The sequence below is a fragment of the Pseudorca crassidens genome, chromosome 5 (assembly GCF_039906515.1).
Source record: "Pseudorca crassidens isolate mPseCra1 chromosome 5, mPseCra1.hap1, whole genome shotgun sequence".
Taxonomy (NCBI): domain Eukaryota; kingdom Metazoa; phylum Chordata; class Mammalia; order Artiodactyla; family Delphinidae; genus Pseudorca; species Pseudorca crassidens.
Window position 1 is genome coordinate 93,670,389 of NC_090300.1, and position 17,745 is coordinate 93,688,133.

Genomic DNA, 17,745 nt, shown 5'->3' on the forward strand with positions numbered 1-17,745 from the left:
AGACATGACAGTGGTTTCCAGTTGCATGGGGACCAAGTATGAGCTCCTAACCATGGAGTAGGAAGCACTGCATGACCTGGCCATCCCATGTCTTGCTGTGATCTCCCCGTTTTACCATAGCCAGAGCAGACTGGCCTGCTTGGCTCTTTTCTGCTTCAAGGTCTTTGCACCTCCTGCTCTTGCTGGAGCATTTTCACTCCAGTTCTGCAAGGGACTGAGCTCTCATCTTTCAGGGTTCAGCTTATGTCTTCTGTGAAGAAAGCCTTTCCCTTCCTCACCAGTTACTCTTCCCCATACCTCTTTCTTAGTAACATTGAATCATAATCTGTGTTTTCATCTTTATATGTTTATTTACTTGTGTATTTTTCATATCCCCCACTAACTTGAGCCCGCAGAGTGTAAAGAACATGTCTGTCCACATTGGCACATAGCAGGCAGTCAGTAAAAATCTCAAGTGAAACGGTACAGAAGCTTATATGGCATTTTTGGCGGGGGGATCAGAATGATTGCAGTTACTTTCCTGAAGGATTGTTTAGAAAGGCTTGTGGTTTGAAGTGCTGCTTTTGTAAAGCATGTCACCGACACTTTTCTTTTGCTCTGTTCTAGATTTTTAAGTACTAACTTTCTTTTGAGTGAAGGACACCTTTTTGCAATAATTGCATTTAGTAGGTTTATGCTTTTTTTCACGAACAGTGAATATTTATTAAAAGGCAACTATTTTATAAGAGCAGCTAAGCTCAGAAATCAGAGACATCTGATGTCTGCCATTAAAGGAGTTAGTTCTACTGTAGGGTATAATTAAGAGTCAAATGAATGGTGTACTAAGCAATTAGGATAGTGGTTCACAAACTTGTCTCTTCATTAGAAGCATAGTAGGTTTATTCTGATGACGAATTTGAAAGCTGACTGGAGTCAAGAGACCCCTCATCAGCATGTGTTTATAGTTTAAAATTCCAAAAATAGATATATGTATATATTTTTTTAAAATAAATTTTTAGCTAACGTATCATCCTGTGGCCTGAGGTATTTGGAGTCCCTGAGACATTGCAGATTATCCTTCCTCCTGTACAAATGAGCAGATGTTTTTTGATAAATGGGTCTCTCTTGCTTCTGCTACCTGTTCACTAAATATAAAAAGAAAATTGCCTACTGAATCTTACTTTAATGCTGCGATAAGGTTGCTGATTGAAATATCCACAACAACAAATGAAAAGCAAGTGTGGGACCCTGAAGGTGGCTTGTTATCACCCCAGAGGAACATTCAGCCTTCAAAGTATAAATAAGGATGGCTATCTAGTGTGTTCTATTGCCCAGGACTTGGCAAGAGGGATACAGGGGAGAGTGACCACTGGTAATCTGTGAGATTATTTAAGGATCAGGGTTGTCCAAGGTGAAAAGATTGCACAGAAAAGTGTAGATTAGTGGTGCAAACAGGGTCCCCTGCCAGTGCCTGTGTCTGCAGATGGAGTCTTAAGGTCTTTCAGTGAGCCTGGATTTTGATCAAGGTTTTTCAGAAGTAATTTGGCCTTAAATAATACAGCTTTAATGAAACATTCTCTAAAAAACTTGAGTAAATGCTTATCAAGCAATTTTAAAATGTCAAAATTTGCTTTAAGTACAGTCAGATCCTTGAAGTCTTTGTTTCATTAGGAGTAGACAGGATATTTTGGCAATAGTGTTCTTAGCCCTGGCTTTGTCATGTACTTCAGAATCTTGACCATGCTGAGAAAGTATTTTCTAGAATAACGCCGTAATTGATTATCTGCCTAGAACTGGAGAACATTGTCTGAACGTGTCTTGAACCTTTTACATTGATTACAGAGTTGGTTTAACTTTGGTTTTCCCTCTATTTCTTCATCAGCACCACTCACAGTTTCCTTTTTGGAGCACTGGCTGAATTGCTGGACAATGCAAGGTAAGGATTATGTGTAAACAAAGGTTATTCAAAGGGACAAAGGCATTTTATAACATTAATAAAGTCTAGTCATATTAAGAGATGAAAATACGTTGTCATTTCCCTACTTGGAATGCTTTGTGACTTGATTTCCTATAAAATCAAGGTATTATAGGAAAAAGAACAGATGAAAGGAGGAATTATTCATCTTTATTCAGTTTGTATTTATGATCATACTTGAAGTGCAGGTAAATTGGACATCTGTTTTTTTTTTTACATCTTTATTGGAGTATAATTGCTTTACAGTGGTGTGTTACTTTCTGCTTTATAACAAAGTGAATCAGTTACACATATACATATGTTCCCATATCTCTTCCCTCTTGTGTCTCCCTCTCTCCCACCCTCTCTATCACACTCCTCCAGGTGGTCACAAAGCACCGAGCTGATCTTCCTGTGCTATGCGGCTGCTTCCCACTAGCTATCTACCTTATGTTTGGTAGTGTATATATGTCCATGCCACTCTCTCACTTTGTCCCAGCTTACCCTTCCCCCTCCCCATATCCTCAAGTCCATTCTCTGGTAGGTCTGTGTCTTTATTCCCGTCTTGCCCCTAGGTTCTTCATGACCTTTTTTTTTTTTTTTCTTAGATTCCATATATATGTGTTAGCATACGGTATTTGTTTTTCTCTTTCTGACTTACTACACTCTGTATGACAGGCTCTAGGTCCATCTCATCTCAAATAACTCAGTTTCGTTTCTTTTTATGGCTGAGTAATATTCCATTGTATATATGTGCCACGTCTTCTTTATCCATTCATCTGGACATCTGTTTTTGTGTTTATAACCATGTAATAGCAGATATTCATTTGGATTTTATTTGAATTATGTATCAATGTATACTATGTATTGAGAATTTAGGTTTGGGTTTGGGCATTTACTGAAGTCTGCATCAAAGTGAATTGCATAGTTAAGGAGAAAAGAGCTAAGTGTTGTTGATACCCTGCTGTGTATCAGATCCTGTTCTAAGCTCTTCATGTAGAGGTATTAACTCATTATTCTTGACAACAACACTTTGACCTGGGAATCATTATTTGAATTCCCCAGATGTAGAAATTGATGCACAGAGAGGTTAGATGACCTATTCAAGGAGATACAGTTAATATTTGGTAGAGCTAGAATTCAAATTCAGGCTGTCTGGCTACAGAACTCCCTTGCCCCATTTTACTGTCTCTGACAAAGGTATTGATGTTTAAGGAAATCTCTTTAACAATTTAAGACCTGCTCAATAGTGTGTTTGTGAAGGAGTCAGTTTTTCAGCTCACTGAATATGGCATTTGATTTTTTTATATTTGTATTTGCCTGTAACAGAAGATTTTGTCACCTTTTCTGCAGAAAGCAAAGTCCACCCAGGGAGTAGTATGCGGTTGTTAGATAAGGGATCTCAGTGGGGAGATCTAAATTCCCTGCCACTGATTGATGACTGTATTACAGCATTTTGCATTTTCCTCTCGTTTCTGGCCTTTGAAGGGAGGTGACTGAGTGTGACCACAGGGTGTAGTCATTTAACCAGCCATCTAGAACTTCCTGCACAGCCATGCTCAATGCTAAGTAAAAAGTCCCTAGCTCCTCTTTATATGAAACTCTGCAGGACTAATGGAATCACCGTCATCACAAAAAGGGAGGGGAGAGGAGAAAAAGAAATTTGCTTGGTCAGAAGAGCTGTGAATGCAACTTAGGTGGAGCTAACAGAGATGGGGCTACTACACATGAATGTTCATGGTTAGTCTCTGCAGGAATTCAGGGTTTCTACTGTTTGCTTCTGCCCAAAGCTTTGAAGCAAGGCTCCTCCTGTATCCATTAGTCCTCTGTCCTACTCAGTGTCCATTTCCAGCAACTTGACATCTGTAACTGTGAAAGAACACATCTGTCTCTTTTGCCTACTGTCTTTTCTCCTATAAAGTTGTTTCACTCATTTCAACAAAGGAGGGCAAGTAAAATCATAATGTAGAAGAAATAGAACAGTGGGAACGGTTTATGGAGTAGAGAGGGTGATTAGCAAAGAAAGATTCACTGCAGACTCAGGGGAGTGAGGGAAATGTGATCAATCAAGCAATTCTTCAAGCAGCATTTGTAAACAGGCAGCCCCTGAACAAGTCCAGCCTGTCTCATGTTTCTTTGACTCATACTGAAAGTTTGCACAATATTTATAAAAAAGAAAAGAAGGAATTGTTTGTAAAGTTTGAGAAACATGAGGTGCCACATAAAAGAATCTGGATCCCATGCTTTTTTAATGTTTTTTTAAAGATTAGACGTACCAACCTTGAGGCTGCCTTCCTCAACGGGATCAGGTGTGTAGCAGGTGCACTCTTGGGACCAGCCTGTGTTTTCAGCTTTGCCATTCCCAGTGTTCCCCACGGCCAGCCTGAACTCTTCAGCTCCTCTGTCTTCAGGGCACACTGAAGTTTGTCACTGCTGCTTAGATGCTAGTAATTGACAGCAAATGAAGCTATTTAACAGACTTACGTGAGATGCTTGCTTGGTCTTACAGAGGTCTTCATAAAGTCCCTGTGTTACTCTAAGACGTTATTTTATATCATTGTGTTCAAGATTTTGATGATTTCCTGGAGTTGTCAAAATTAGAACTGGAAGGTATTAAAAGAATGTTGTGGAAAGAGGAGGAAAAAATGTGACAGGATAGGAAGGAATTGTTAGGGGACTCTTCCTGATACAACACATTTCAGAGAGAAAGTACCTGGGCTCAAGTACAAAGCTTATTATGAAATGTCTTAATATGCCGTAAAGGTAAATGACTGTTCTTTGTCTCATCCCATGGAATTTTTCTATGAAGAAACTGTTTCTATGAAAAAAACGGTTCAGTACAGTGGCGTTTATTGAGCAATTATTGTATACATGGTACTTTGTATAACATGTAATTATACAATGGAGGTAATGATACCTATGTGTCACGGGTCTGTGGTAAGGATTAGAAGGGAAGGTTTAATATTTATTTGTCACATGGATAATGACCAAGAAATGACAGTGGTAACCCCAGAATTTCTTTAGAGGAGGCACTTAGAAGCAGCAGTTGGCTAGAGGAAGGAGCTAAGGGGCCAACTTTGTAGAACAGGTACATTGTACCTACTCCAATTTATCTGGGGTAGTTTTGGGTCAGGACTGATGGAAATTTTGGGAGACACTCAGATTTTCCCACCAGAGTCCCACTGGTTGTTATTATTCTGAGCTTCCTTCTAGACTCTTCCTTCCCTCAACATACCCACTTCCTCGTCAGCTAAGCCCTCATTGCCCTTCTCCTTTCTCTCACAGCCTTCATGTGGAAACCAGGATCTTCTGGCTCTTTCTCCTTTCCTTTTAAAGTTTCTACTTTAAAAAGTAATTTAAGAAAATACATAAATAATATCTGTGAATTGTAGAAAACTAAGAATAAGAAAAAAAGAAAAGGCACCAGTAACCTCATCATTTGTGTGTGGGGGTGTCCAGCATACTTCTCTGTGCAAGACCAAATATTAAATATTTTCACCTTTGTAGGCCATGTGTTCTCTGTTGAAACTACCCAACTCTACTATTGTAGTGTGAAGGCAGACTATAAGCAATAGGTATATGACAATATGTAAATAAACGGTCATGGTTGTGTTCCTGTAACTTTATTCACATAAACGGTTGGTGGGCCCATAGACCATAGATTGTCAACCTCTGACCTAGAGAAAATCACTGTTAACATTTGATTTCTTTCCTTACAGATATGCACATGAATATCATATATGTTCTTTAAAAATGTGATTATATGGTACACAGTACTTAGTAATTTTCTTTTTCTTTTTGTACTAAAATATATCATGAAAGTCTTCATATGACTTCTGGATTATTCTCCAACCATTTTTTTTAATGTTCATATCCATTTTCTTGAGCTTCTTGTGTAACTACCACTAAATTCCATCTCTTCTTTTAAATTTCTGACTTTTAGGCTTTGTAATATTCTCAAATTACGAGTGATCATAGGTCTTAGTCTACAAATGCAGGGTGAAACATTTTAGTGTTTTTAAAGCAATTTAAGCAGATTTCTCCATTGTTTGCTATCTGACAGTAGATCATATGTCACATGAGCAATTCAGATTAATGTAATTTTTAAAAATACAATTTCATACTGAAGCAGTATTTTTATATTGTTTTCAGAGATGCAGGGGCTGCAAGACTTGATGTGTTTTCAGGTGAGCAGATATTCTTTCTCCTTTTTTCTTCTAATGGAAAAGCCTGTAGTTATTTTGATTTTCTTTCATTTCATGAAAATCAAACCACATTCTATAGATTTTTAATGTAATCTAAGTGCTTTGTGAGTTCAGTGACCCCGTGGGGAGCCAGGTTGAGAACAATATACTCTTTGAGTGAAATTGTTCACTTGTTAGAGGACTCATTTACAAAATTAGATCTTCCAGGGTTTTGTGAAAGCATCAGTGATTTGGAGCAGTCAGTTTGTCTGCCACGAGAAAACAGTTTTATTTTAAAATGCATATTAACTTAATGGTTATTCATAATTAAGTATACATCATTCCCAACATATCACAGTTTTAAAGTGTGTAAGTGAATGTGTAGTATGAATGTTTGAAGGCTATGAAGTTCAAACCAAGCATGTTTTCTTTACTGACTTCATTTCCAGTCACCAAGTATTTTTTGCACTTATTAGTTCATTTCACTGAATATGATGCAGAGGAAGTTAGGTTTTGTGATCCAGTCCTGTAGTTAACACTACCTGGAGAAACGCCTATTGTGTTAAAACTGATCCCCAACCCAGATTCTATCAGCTTTCCTGTGAATATTGGCTGTTGGTCACAGGCCAGAGAATGTGGTCCATGATATAAAGTTTTATCATTATTTAAAAAGCAACTCAGTTCAGTTCAGTTTTCTAAATGTTTTAAGATTTTGTGCTAGGTGGGTGCTTCTGGTTCACGAGGAAGAGAGACATGGACATCTTGAGAGATTTGAAGAAACATAATAAATGACACTCTTCTTCCCTTTCTACTCCCAGGTTCTGAGAAGTTTGAGAAATCAAATAAGAGAGTCAGTCTTCATTGCTGATAAATGCTAGGTTGGAGTGTGGAGCTTAGTGTGGGAGAGCATCAGGCACTCGCCCACCTAGTGGAGTCATGCTCTCTGCAGGCAGCTTGCTCTCAGAGGGAACAGGAGAGACCTGAGCAGAACCTTCTTAAGTTACTTTTCCCCAAATTACTAGTCAGATGAGTGAGCTCACTGCTTCAGGGAAAAAATGGTCAAGGTACAGAGACGGGCCCCTTTACTACTACTGATTGAACTCCATTCTGCATAGAAGGAAATGCCAGTAGTGGAGAAAGGGTGGTCTTTCCACATATATATCCAATTATATAAGAGTGAAAGAGAATAAGCATCTCTTGCCTAGGAGTGACTCAAAGCATGGTGGGAACACAGAGAAAGAACACCCCATATTAAAGAGCCAGGGCTTGAAATATGGATGTGATTTTTGTCAGGTAGTGTAGGAAGAAAAGAATAGTCCTGTCTGAGGAATTATTGTGAAAAAAAGAATGGAGGTAGACTCGTTCAGAGACTCATTCATTTATTCAATAACAATTTACTGGGTATCTATTATGAATGAGCCAAGCAGTTTTTCTAGGTGCTGGGGATAGAGCAATGAGTAAAGTGTTTGATTAAGCCTGTGCTCTCATGGAACATGCATTCTAATGAGGAAAGATAGACAATAAAGAAGTGAACAAATAAATAATATACCAGGTCACGATAAGTGCTAAAAAGAAACAAAACGAAACAAAACATAGTGGGTTAAGAGAACAGAGAGGAATGGGAAAGATGTACTATTTTTCACGTGGTGCTCATGGAAAGTTGCTCTAAATAGGTGGTATACCAGCAAAGACCTAAATGACATGAGGCAGTGAGCCATGTATATATTTGGAGAAAAAGCATCCAGGAGACAATGATGGGGCTTGGTTGACTAGAGCTAAGTGTTAGAGCCAAATGGATGAGCACCTTGAATACCATACTAAGATTTTTTGTTTGTTTCTTTTTCTGTAGCCAGTGAACCATTAAAGAGTTTTGAGCAATGTCAGTTGCAAATTATTCAATAGAAATGTGCTCTTTTCTTTTTAAAGAAAGATACTCTAGCAAGAGCATACAGGATGGTTTGTAGATGGTCTGTAGAAGTGTGAAAGACCGATAGCAGGGAAGTGGGGCTATGGCTGATCTACACAAGATTTTATGAGGATTTGAACAAAGGCAGTGGTCCTAGCAGTGGAGGAAGGAGAAAAGATTCGAGCTGAATTTCATTCAGAGCACACGTATTATTGAAGGGTCGAAGGGTTGAGAAGAATTATCTGGAATCACAGAAAGTACAACAACTGTGATCAGAATTCACACATTATGTTCTTTGGGTTTGTGCAAGACATCAGGGCATGGCAGTATTCACTTCACCCCACTTTCTTTAGCACTTGGCATTGTCACAAAAAATAAAAAAGAATCTTTGTAATTTGATTTGAAAGGGGCACTTCTTTCTTTATTTAGGTAATATGTGTTATTGCAGCAAACCACAATATGGCTATCAACTTTTTATTGCAGCAAACCACAATATGGCTATCAACCTAGCAAACTGATTTTTCTTCAAAAAATAAAAAAAATAAATAAACTAGGGCCAGGGCTTATGCACCGATAGAATTGGTATGGGGGTACATAATTAATCTAAGCATTGGACTAGTTTTTAAATTATTTACTGAGGCATGTGAATTACTTCCCAGTGTTAAGTTTTCTTCAAGTAACTTGAGGGCTATAAAATTCAAACTGAATATGTTTAGCCATGGATGTTTTATCTTTCTCTGTGTATTATTCTAGTAAACATGGATATGCATTCAGTACATTTTTTTAGTGCTTACCAAGTGGCAGGCACTGGGCCAAGTGCTGAGTACACACAGTGCCTGCTTTAAGGAATTGGCATCCTAGTAAAGTGGTCTGTGAAAAATGTTGTGTGCAGCTTCACTTTTATGGGTCGAAGGCCGTTGAGCTTTCATCATATCTCTGAGGCAACTGAGTCCCCAAACGTGGAAGAACCACTAGTCTGAAAGAGAAATAGATGCATGAACAGGTATTTGAATATACTTTGAAAAGTGGGAAACACAGATTAGAAAGAAAACATTCATTATGGGCACCTGATGATGTGGAAGGATTAGGAAGGCTTCCTAGAAGAAATCATGTATGAACTAGAGACCTAAAGGGAAAATAGGCCTTAACCTGGAGAATCAAGGATGGAAAGGACGAAGGAGAAGAATGTATAGTCGCTTGAATCTGGAGAGAACATAGGACACCCTGATGGTGTTGAAGAAATGTTTGAGATGTTCAGGATTAGTCCCAGGTGATTATTTGTGTGGAAGTGGAAGAGTGCAGTATGGGCAGGGGAGGGGATGACAAGAGATGAGCTTGGGGTTCTTCAGAGAAACAGAACCAATAGTAGATAAATAGATATCTCTCCCTGCCCCTTTCTCTCTCTCTCTCTCTCTCTCTCTCTCTCTCTCTCTGTCTCTGTCTCTCTGTCTCTCTGTCAGTCTCTCTCATTCTATGTATGGATATACATATAGTAGAGAGGGAGGAAGAGAAAGAAGGGGATTATTTTAAGAAGCTGGCTCCCATGATTGTGCGGGCTGGCAGGTGTGGAATCTGTAGGGCAGCTGACAGGTTGGAAATCCAGGTCAGAGTTGACGTTGCAGTCTTGAGTTCTAAATCTTCAGGCAGGCCAGCAGCCCGGAAACTCAAGCAGGGTTTCTGTGTTGCAGTCTTGAGGCAGAAAATTGCTGTTTCTTTGGGAAACCTCAGTCTTTGCCTTTACGGCCTGCAACTGATTGGATGAGGCTGACCCACATTATAGAGGGTATCTGCTTTACTTACAGTTAGCTGATTATAAATGTTAATTGTATCTACAAGTACTTTCATAACAACATCGAATTGACCAAACAATTGGACACCACAGCTTAGCCAAGTTGACACATAAAATTCACCACCACAGAGAGGTTGGAGGGTCAGGTGATGAAAGGCAAGCTAGATTTGCTAACTGGTTGGGTTGCACCCTGTGGGCAGTGGGAAGGCATGCAAGGGTTATAAGCAGGAGAGGAGTGAACTGCATGACTGGCTACAGACTCTCGGCGTGCTCTGATTTTTGGGAGCAAGAAGTGGGGAAGCTGCTACTGGAATCCAGAAGAGAGGGGTGGTTTCCTGAACTAAGGCAGTGTCATGGGGATGGAGAAAGTGGTCAGATTTGAGAGATGTGAGGAGGTGGAATGGAGAAGACATGTCTACATGGGGCGAGGAGGTGGAGAACTTGATCTTGAGGCTTTGACTTGGGCAGCTGAAGCCTAATGGCAGAGAGGTGCCATTTATTGAGCAGGACACACCGGAAGGAGGAGGCAGTCTGCTTGGGGAGAAGGTGCTGTGGTTTGTTTCGGACATGCATGCTTAATGGTTAGTAGAAATCGATCTGAAATACATAGTTTTAAGGAATTGAAACAAACAAGTTGGCGCCAAGCCTCTGAGTGGGTACTTGGGGAACGTTAAATTTTGAGGCTGTGATTGTCTGCAGGCCTTCATGGGAATTTATAGAAAAATTAAGCACTCTATTAAGACTCTTGGGAATTTTGAGCCTTTCCCACCTATTCACCAAAGAAATGCCCTGCTTTCTTACATGAGAACTATATACCAAGAGCTGCAAAATCAACTGTTGCAACTTCACAGGCTGAGGCTTGTGTTAGGTGGTTCCCAGTTCTGATAAACCTTAGGATAATAGGGAGGAGTTTTTATTGCTCAACTGCATCCAAGACCAATTAATTTAGAATATATCCCGGTGATTCAAACGTGCAGCCAAGGTTGAGAACTATCGCATTGTGCAAAGAACTCAACAAGAGTTGAACGGTGGAGAAGTGTCGGCCTTAGTCAGGGGACGGCTGAACAGAGCAAATACCTAAAGCGGGGAGGAATATTCTGACACAGAAGTTGAGGTAAGCAGACCAGAGGACCAGGTAGGGAGAAGAACTGGGGAAATGAGATGGTAGGGAAGATTCAAAGGGTTTGTAAACAGGAGGTGAATTAGAGAGAGGAGGGGGGATTACAAGTGGACATGTGAGCATAAAATTATGAACCCAGAAAACTTGGGTATGATTTTTAGATATGTATTTATAGATTATTTTGAACATTTAAAAAATGTAGATTAGAGGTGACCATTGAACCCAGAGTTGACTTAACTGATGTGCTAGAAATGAATCTGTAAGGATGGAGTTAGTAAATCCATGGGTGCCTGGGGATGGGGTCGGGGGTGACAGGGCATGGGAGGGGCAGAAGGCAGAGACTACAAGGGGCACCAGGAAATACCTGGGGTGATGGTCATGTTCACTATCCTGATTGTGGTGATGGTTCCACAGGTATTTACATATGTCAAAATGTGTCACATTGTACACTTTAAACATGTAGCTCTCTTGTGTGTAAGCTATTTCTCAATAAAGTTGTTACGTTAACAAAAAAGAGAGAGAGGTGTGCTGGAATTCACGTATCCACATGTTGAAATTACTTCAAGAGCCAGATTACAAACTGTGCATTAACATTACTCTCATTACTTTTAGTTACACCTTCAAAATTTTTTAAACAAGAGATTATATTATGTAATTTAATATCTCTTAATCATAAAATTGACTCCAAATAACTTAGCTATTTTCAAAAATCAAATACATTTTTCAAGAGGCAAATATTTGCTGCCACTGAGAAGCATGCACGAATGGCTCTTATGGGAATTAGCTACTTGGAAGAGAGCCTGATGAATTTAATAAGAATGACCTGGACTGACTTTAGAATTAGTGCTTTGGTGGAAGGGCATCAGGACTGATCAATTTGATAGAGGGATCCTGGGGCCACATCACTGGCTACCTTTATTCCCTCTCCCAGGGAGAAAATACCTGAAGTTTAAAGGACCAGTCAGATTCCAGAACAGGGCATGTCATGCTGTATACATAATTTATTAATATGTACATGTTTTATGTTAATTTAAAGCCTTTTTGTTGCATGATTGTTTTCCCCCTGTAGTTTCTCATGAAACTGTAGCCAAGATGCCTTTCTGAGCTTTATCCTTGTGCCATAACTCTGTCACTCAGTGGCTGCATTTGAGGAGGACAAATAATTATGTGAGCAGCATGACTGTCTGATGAACAAATTAAGCCCACTATTTATTAGTAATAACTGCTTTCTCTTACAGTGGATAATGAAGAACTGCAGGGTGGATTCATGTTGTGCTTCCTGGATGATGGATGTGGTATGAGCCCTGGTAAGTGAATTATCTAGATTCCTACCTGGCTGTTAGAACAAACAGCCTGAAAACCTATAAAATAAATAAAAATAAATTGATATCTATATATATATATAAACAAGTATGGAGCTATTAGGGAAAATAAACCCCAGACTTAACATCTTGTTGAGCTTTTTAGGTTTAAATATTCCAGCTGACAGAGTAAATTCACTGTAACCATCTAAAGCAAGACCAAAAGTGAACGTAAATCAATATTATCAGAAAAATGACAGGCACAGGGCACAGATTTCTTGTAAGGAACAGCATCTGGGAATGAATGGAAAACAAACACAGACTGTGAGGTTGTCTTTAGCACACCCTTCAGGTACTGCTTGCAAGAGATTTTAAATTTTTTGTTTAACCTTGAGGTAGAGGTCACCTCTCCTTGTTTTTAGCAGTCTGTGTTTTTTCCCTGCACATTCAAAGGTTTAGTTGCTTCTTGAATGTTCTCATCGTAGTGAAAACATCTACAATGCATTGCATGATTATCTTCGTATCTTCAAGGCTAGCAAAAGGCAGCACAGAGTAGGTACATAATATTGTTTGCTGTGGAATTGAGATGTTATTCCTTCACATAAAAGATTTGCATGAATTGGGATACCTTATCCCTGAATTCTTATAACACTTGTGTATGTCCCTCAAGCTAGGCTTTTTGACCACCAGATTTAACAAACAGTGAGGGAGTTCAAATAATATGGTAGTGTTCTGGTCAGTTCCACACCAGAGGAAAGAATGATCACCGGTGCTGATAGAAGCTAAGAATAAAAAATAAAGCAATTATCTTCTTTTGAGTCTCCAAAGACCCCCTTGGTCTGAATGGTAAAAGACCATGTGTGACATATTCTAAAGCAATTCCTTAAAAAAAGAAGCAACTCCTTTATATGGGTCCACAAACAAAATAATCAAAACACAGGTAAGACAAATATTCAGATCTTCAGAAGAAACTCACTTCAGTTGACATATACAGTTGTATTTTAAAAAGGCCCAGTAGTGTTGAGAGCAATTCTTTATTAATGTTGGAACTCAGGTGATAAGTTGGAAGAGTTTTTCTGATGATTGAAAATAGAATCCGTCTGTTGTCCAAGCTGAGCTCAATCAATTTTGACCCTTAGAAGATGACTGCGGTGATTTCCAAACTCTTTTCACTTGCAGTCTTGCCCCATCACAGTGCATTCCCCACACAGCAATCCTGAGTGCATTTTTTTCTTTTAATAGATCATATTGATGCCCCTGCTTAAAACCCTTAGTGGTTTTCCATTACTTTAGAATAAAATTCATATTCCTCAGCAACACTTTCAATTTCTTGCATTATTTGGCCTCTGTCCACCTCTTTGACCTTTTCTCGTACCTCGCACTCCCTTGCTCATAGCACTCCAGCCACACCTGGCTAGCCCTTCATCATTTAAATCTCATCTCAGATGACACCTTATGAAGGAGGCCTTCCCTGAGCATTCTATCTGCAGGCTACATTCTTGTTAATTCCCTGTAACATTACCCTGGTTTTATTTCCCTTACTTAGTACTCTCCAAAAGGATCTTGTTTGTCTGCTGCTTTCTCCTACCATGACATAAAGTTATTGAGGACAGGGGTCATGCCTGTCCTATTCAGTGTTCTGTCCCTGTGCTCAGAACTCTGGCCACCGTACATGGGAGTCTATATGGTGTGTGATAAAAACCATGGGATTTGGTCTTCTGCAACTCTGGGTGATATTTCTGTGGGTACCATTTATCAGTGTGACCTTGGGAAAGTTACATAAACTCCTAAAACTTAAATTTCCTCATGCGTAATGTGTAGATAATAATAATAATAGTATCTTCCTTGTAGGCTTGTTATAAATATTAAGTAGTTGGTGCAAATAAAGTATATGATATAGTACCTGGCACATACTAAATAATAAGCAGTAGCTAATATTATCATTATGGATACCCTCGTCTAATAGCCAACCCTTAATAAGAACATGTGATAAAATGTCCAGTTAGCTTCAGACAAGCAGAGTGTCTTTACACACCTCATGCCACGTGCCACTGAACTATAGCATGTCTGCCCCCAGACTGACACAGGGTCCTCAGGGCAATTCTGGAGCATGTATTCAGGTAGCCCAATTGGGAGACCCATTTCTATCTCTTCCTATTTCCCTGGGAACATTCCTGTGCTTGGAGGTATGTATATTCTGAAGTTCAGGGGATTCTTCTCTAGAATTCCAGAATGCCCTGGAGAGATCAGGAGAATAACTCTCAAAGTCTGAAATAAGTAGCCCTTCCCAGTTAGTAGCAGACCAAAAGCTATTCTGCCCTTCTCAGTCTCACATGGGACTGGATAAGTGCCAAAAGCATAGAAAATTACTAGTGGTACAAATAATTATAGCACCTTTATTAGCATTTATTAAATGGCATGTATTGTCTTTAAGGTTAACACATCATCTCATTTAATTCATTTCATTTATCTTCATCAACAAATCTGTGATATAAGTGTTAGTAGTTCCCTTTTAGGGACAAGAAAATATTTTTAAAATTAATTAATTAATTTTTGGCTGTGTTGGGTCTTCGTTGCTGAGCATGGGCTTTCTCTAGTTGCGGCAAGTGGGGGCTACTCTTCCTTGTGGTGCGCGGGCTTCTCATTACGCTGGCTTCTCTTGTTGCAGAGCATGGGCTCTAGGCGCATGGGCTTCAGTAGTTGTGGCACGTGGGCTCAGTGGTCGTGGCTCACGGGCTCTAGAGCACATGCTCAGTAGTTGTGGCACACGGGCTTAGCTGCTCCGTGGCATGTGGGATCTTTCCAGACCAGGGCTCGAACCCGTGTCCCTTGCATTGGCAGGAAGATTCTTAACCACTGCACTACCAGGGAGGCCCAGGGAAAAGGAAATTAAGGCTCTACTTCCCCAGGGTCACGTGGCTGGGTCTGTCTGACCTCCTTCAATATATTGCTGTTATGATCCTGGTCAGAGATTATGGGGCCTGACAAGGATCCTTGTCTTTGGACTGACCCAAGAAGTATGGATTTGTCCTAATATATGTGTGACATCCTGACAACTGGGCCTCTGGCCGGTGTGAATGACTCATAAGTCCTAACCACTTACATGTCTTTGTCAATTATAGAGGAAGCTTCAGATATCATTTACTTTGGAACATCCAAGAAACGGTTATCAAGTTTGAAGTTTATTGGGCAATATGGCAATGGTCTTAAAAGGTGAGAATTGTTTTCCTTAATGCATATATTATTGATTTTGATTATTGGGAATAATATTTGGTTAAAGGAAATTTTAGAAACAAATATAAACTTGAGAGTCCTATCTTGTTTTAGAATTTCCACTACCCATAACTGACTTGAACCTTTACAATGTTTTAAAATTTAATTAAAATTAAAATTAAAAATTTAATTCTTAAATAGATGATGAATCTTTTTTTCAGAGATGGCTGAAGTAGCACCCCTGTAGCTTAAAGCTTCATCACATCTCTAGGTCCTATTGTTTCTCAAAGTGTATCTTAGTGTAGGTGTTATATGTGTCCACAGCTTATGTTACTGGTCTGCCTCAAAGAAAAGTGAGGACATGAGGCTACGATCACCTGTGTAGCACCTGCCAGGGACAGATGATTGTTCTTTGCTGGAGCCATGGACAGCACCTTATCTCAAGCCAGAATGTGGGCCTGGATTAGTTCAAATTCTGCTCTGCTTTGAGAAAAAAAAAAATCATACTTATACACTCTTGGTGATGAGTCAGCAAAACAGGGGAGTTATTTCTGTGAAAAGAACAACCTGGTACAGTACACGATATCATGCTCGCCTGTTCCTTCTTTCTAGTGTTTGAGATGTAAACCGTTATGTTCTTGATTTTTAATATAGTGGATCCATGAGGATTGGAAAAGACTTTATTCTTTTCACAAAGAAGGAAGAAACGATGACCTGTGTGTTTTTTTCTCACACATTTTGTGAAAGAGAAGGTCTAAGTGAGGTAAGGGTTGAGAATTTTCCTTCGGTTCCCATGGTAATGGAATTGTTTTCATTTACCGTTTCAGGAGGTAAAGTCTACCGTGGGTTCTTTCTGATTATGCTTTAGAAATTTAAGAGTATATTTGGGAAATGGAGAGAGGGTAGCTGGCCATTCTGGGGTCATTGGAGGCCTGTCCTATTGATCCTTCCTTGAGTAGGTTTGTAACTCCTAGACAGTTTTCAGAACTTTATTTTTATTATCCATGTACACAAATTTTCCAGAATAAGAGGCTCCCTTTGGCACAATGAGCTTTTTGGAAGAAGCTTGCAAAACATTTCCACCACTTGTCTGTAAATTAGAGTATCTTTTTTTTTTTTTTTCGCGGTACGTGGGCCTCTCATCGCCGTGGCCTCTCCCGCCGCAGAGCACAGGCTCCGGACGCGCAGGCTCTGGATGCGGCTCACGGGCCCAGCTGCTCATGGGCCCAGCTGCTCCGCGGCACACGGGATCCTCCCGGACCGGGGAACAAACCCCCATCCCCTGCATCGGCCACTGCGCCACCAGGGAAGCCCTAGAGTATCATTTTTAAAATAGAATATTGGATTCAAAAGACTTGGAAAACAACATCTAAAGAAATTGAATGCAAAACAGACTTAAAACTGTAACTCTGTTGACCATAATTTCAATTCCATTTGCTGACCCAGAGACATTTTATTAATTTGCAGTGTCTGAGTTTAGTATTATGAACATCTATAATTCAATATAGCAAATACATGTTGAGGAACTGCTGTCTGCCTAGCACTGGGTAGACCCTGTGGAAGGTAGAAAACAAGTGGGACCACCCGACCGTCAGTATTTTCAGTCTTATCACCAAATAAGGCAGACACGTATGAACTGGATAAATAAAAAAGCAGGGGTGTTTAAAAAGCATGCTGTTCAATGAGTATGTGTTCCTGCTGTTACTCAATTGTCAAAAGCAGTGATATGGATGGAGAGATGAGAGAGCCTTGAGTGGCCAATGAGGGTTTTATGGGGAGAGGACAACGTGTAACTGGAAAGGTTGGTATATGGTGAGAAATAGCATGTGGCAAGTCTCAGACCTGAGATGACTGTGGGGTTTGGAGGGACAGTGTGGAGATGGGGGACTGTCCAGCAGGAGCCCAGCATGCCCGCTGGCAGCAGTGGAGTGGGGCTGGTTAACAGGAATAGTCTGGAAGCAATAGGGAGTAGCTGAGTGGGATTCTGACATGAGGAAACGCAATACTTTAAGCATTTATATTGTACTTTTTGTATGTAAAGGATGTGGGAAATTGGGCCAAAGCTGAGGTTATAGTTTTCCTAAAATGGGTCATTTCCTTTTTTTTTTTTAAACTAAAGCCTGCAGCCCCTTTCCATTTCCACTTCTACAGAGGCAATCTCTTTCAACAGTATTAGCTGATTCTTTTGCTATTTTCCTGTAAATCTCTATATAACATGCTTGTATTGCTACTTCTTGATTTGATTTAGGCATTATCTATTCTGTTAACCTCCCACTGTAAAAGGGGAGGATTTATCTGT

At 39.8% G+C, this 17,745-nt stretch overlaps 1 protein-coding gene across 1 annotated transcript in view; it reads left to right on the plus strand.

Annotated features, from left to right (window-relative positions):
• The window catches only part of MORC1 (MORC family CW-type zinc finger 1), a 350,504-nt gene that overhangs the window by 172,503 nt on the left and 160,256 nt on the right, over positions 1-17,745 (plus strand). The window contains exons 8-12 of the mRNA XM_067738944.1: positions 1,862-1,915; positions 6,086-6,120; positions 12,171-12,239; positions 15,356-15,446; positions 16,101-16,209. Of these exons, the coding sequence (XP_067595045.1) occupies positions 1,862-1,915; positions 6,086-6,120; positions 12,171-12,239; positions 15,356-15,446; positions 16,101-16,209 (358 nt within the window). The remainder of the gene's footprint in view (positions 1-1,861; positions 1,916-6,085; positions 6,121-12,170; positions 12,240-15,355; positions 15,447-16,100; positions 16,210-17,745) is intronic.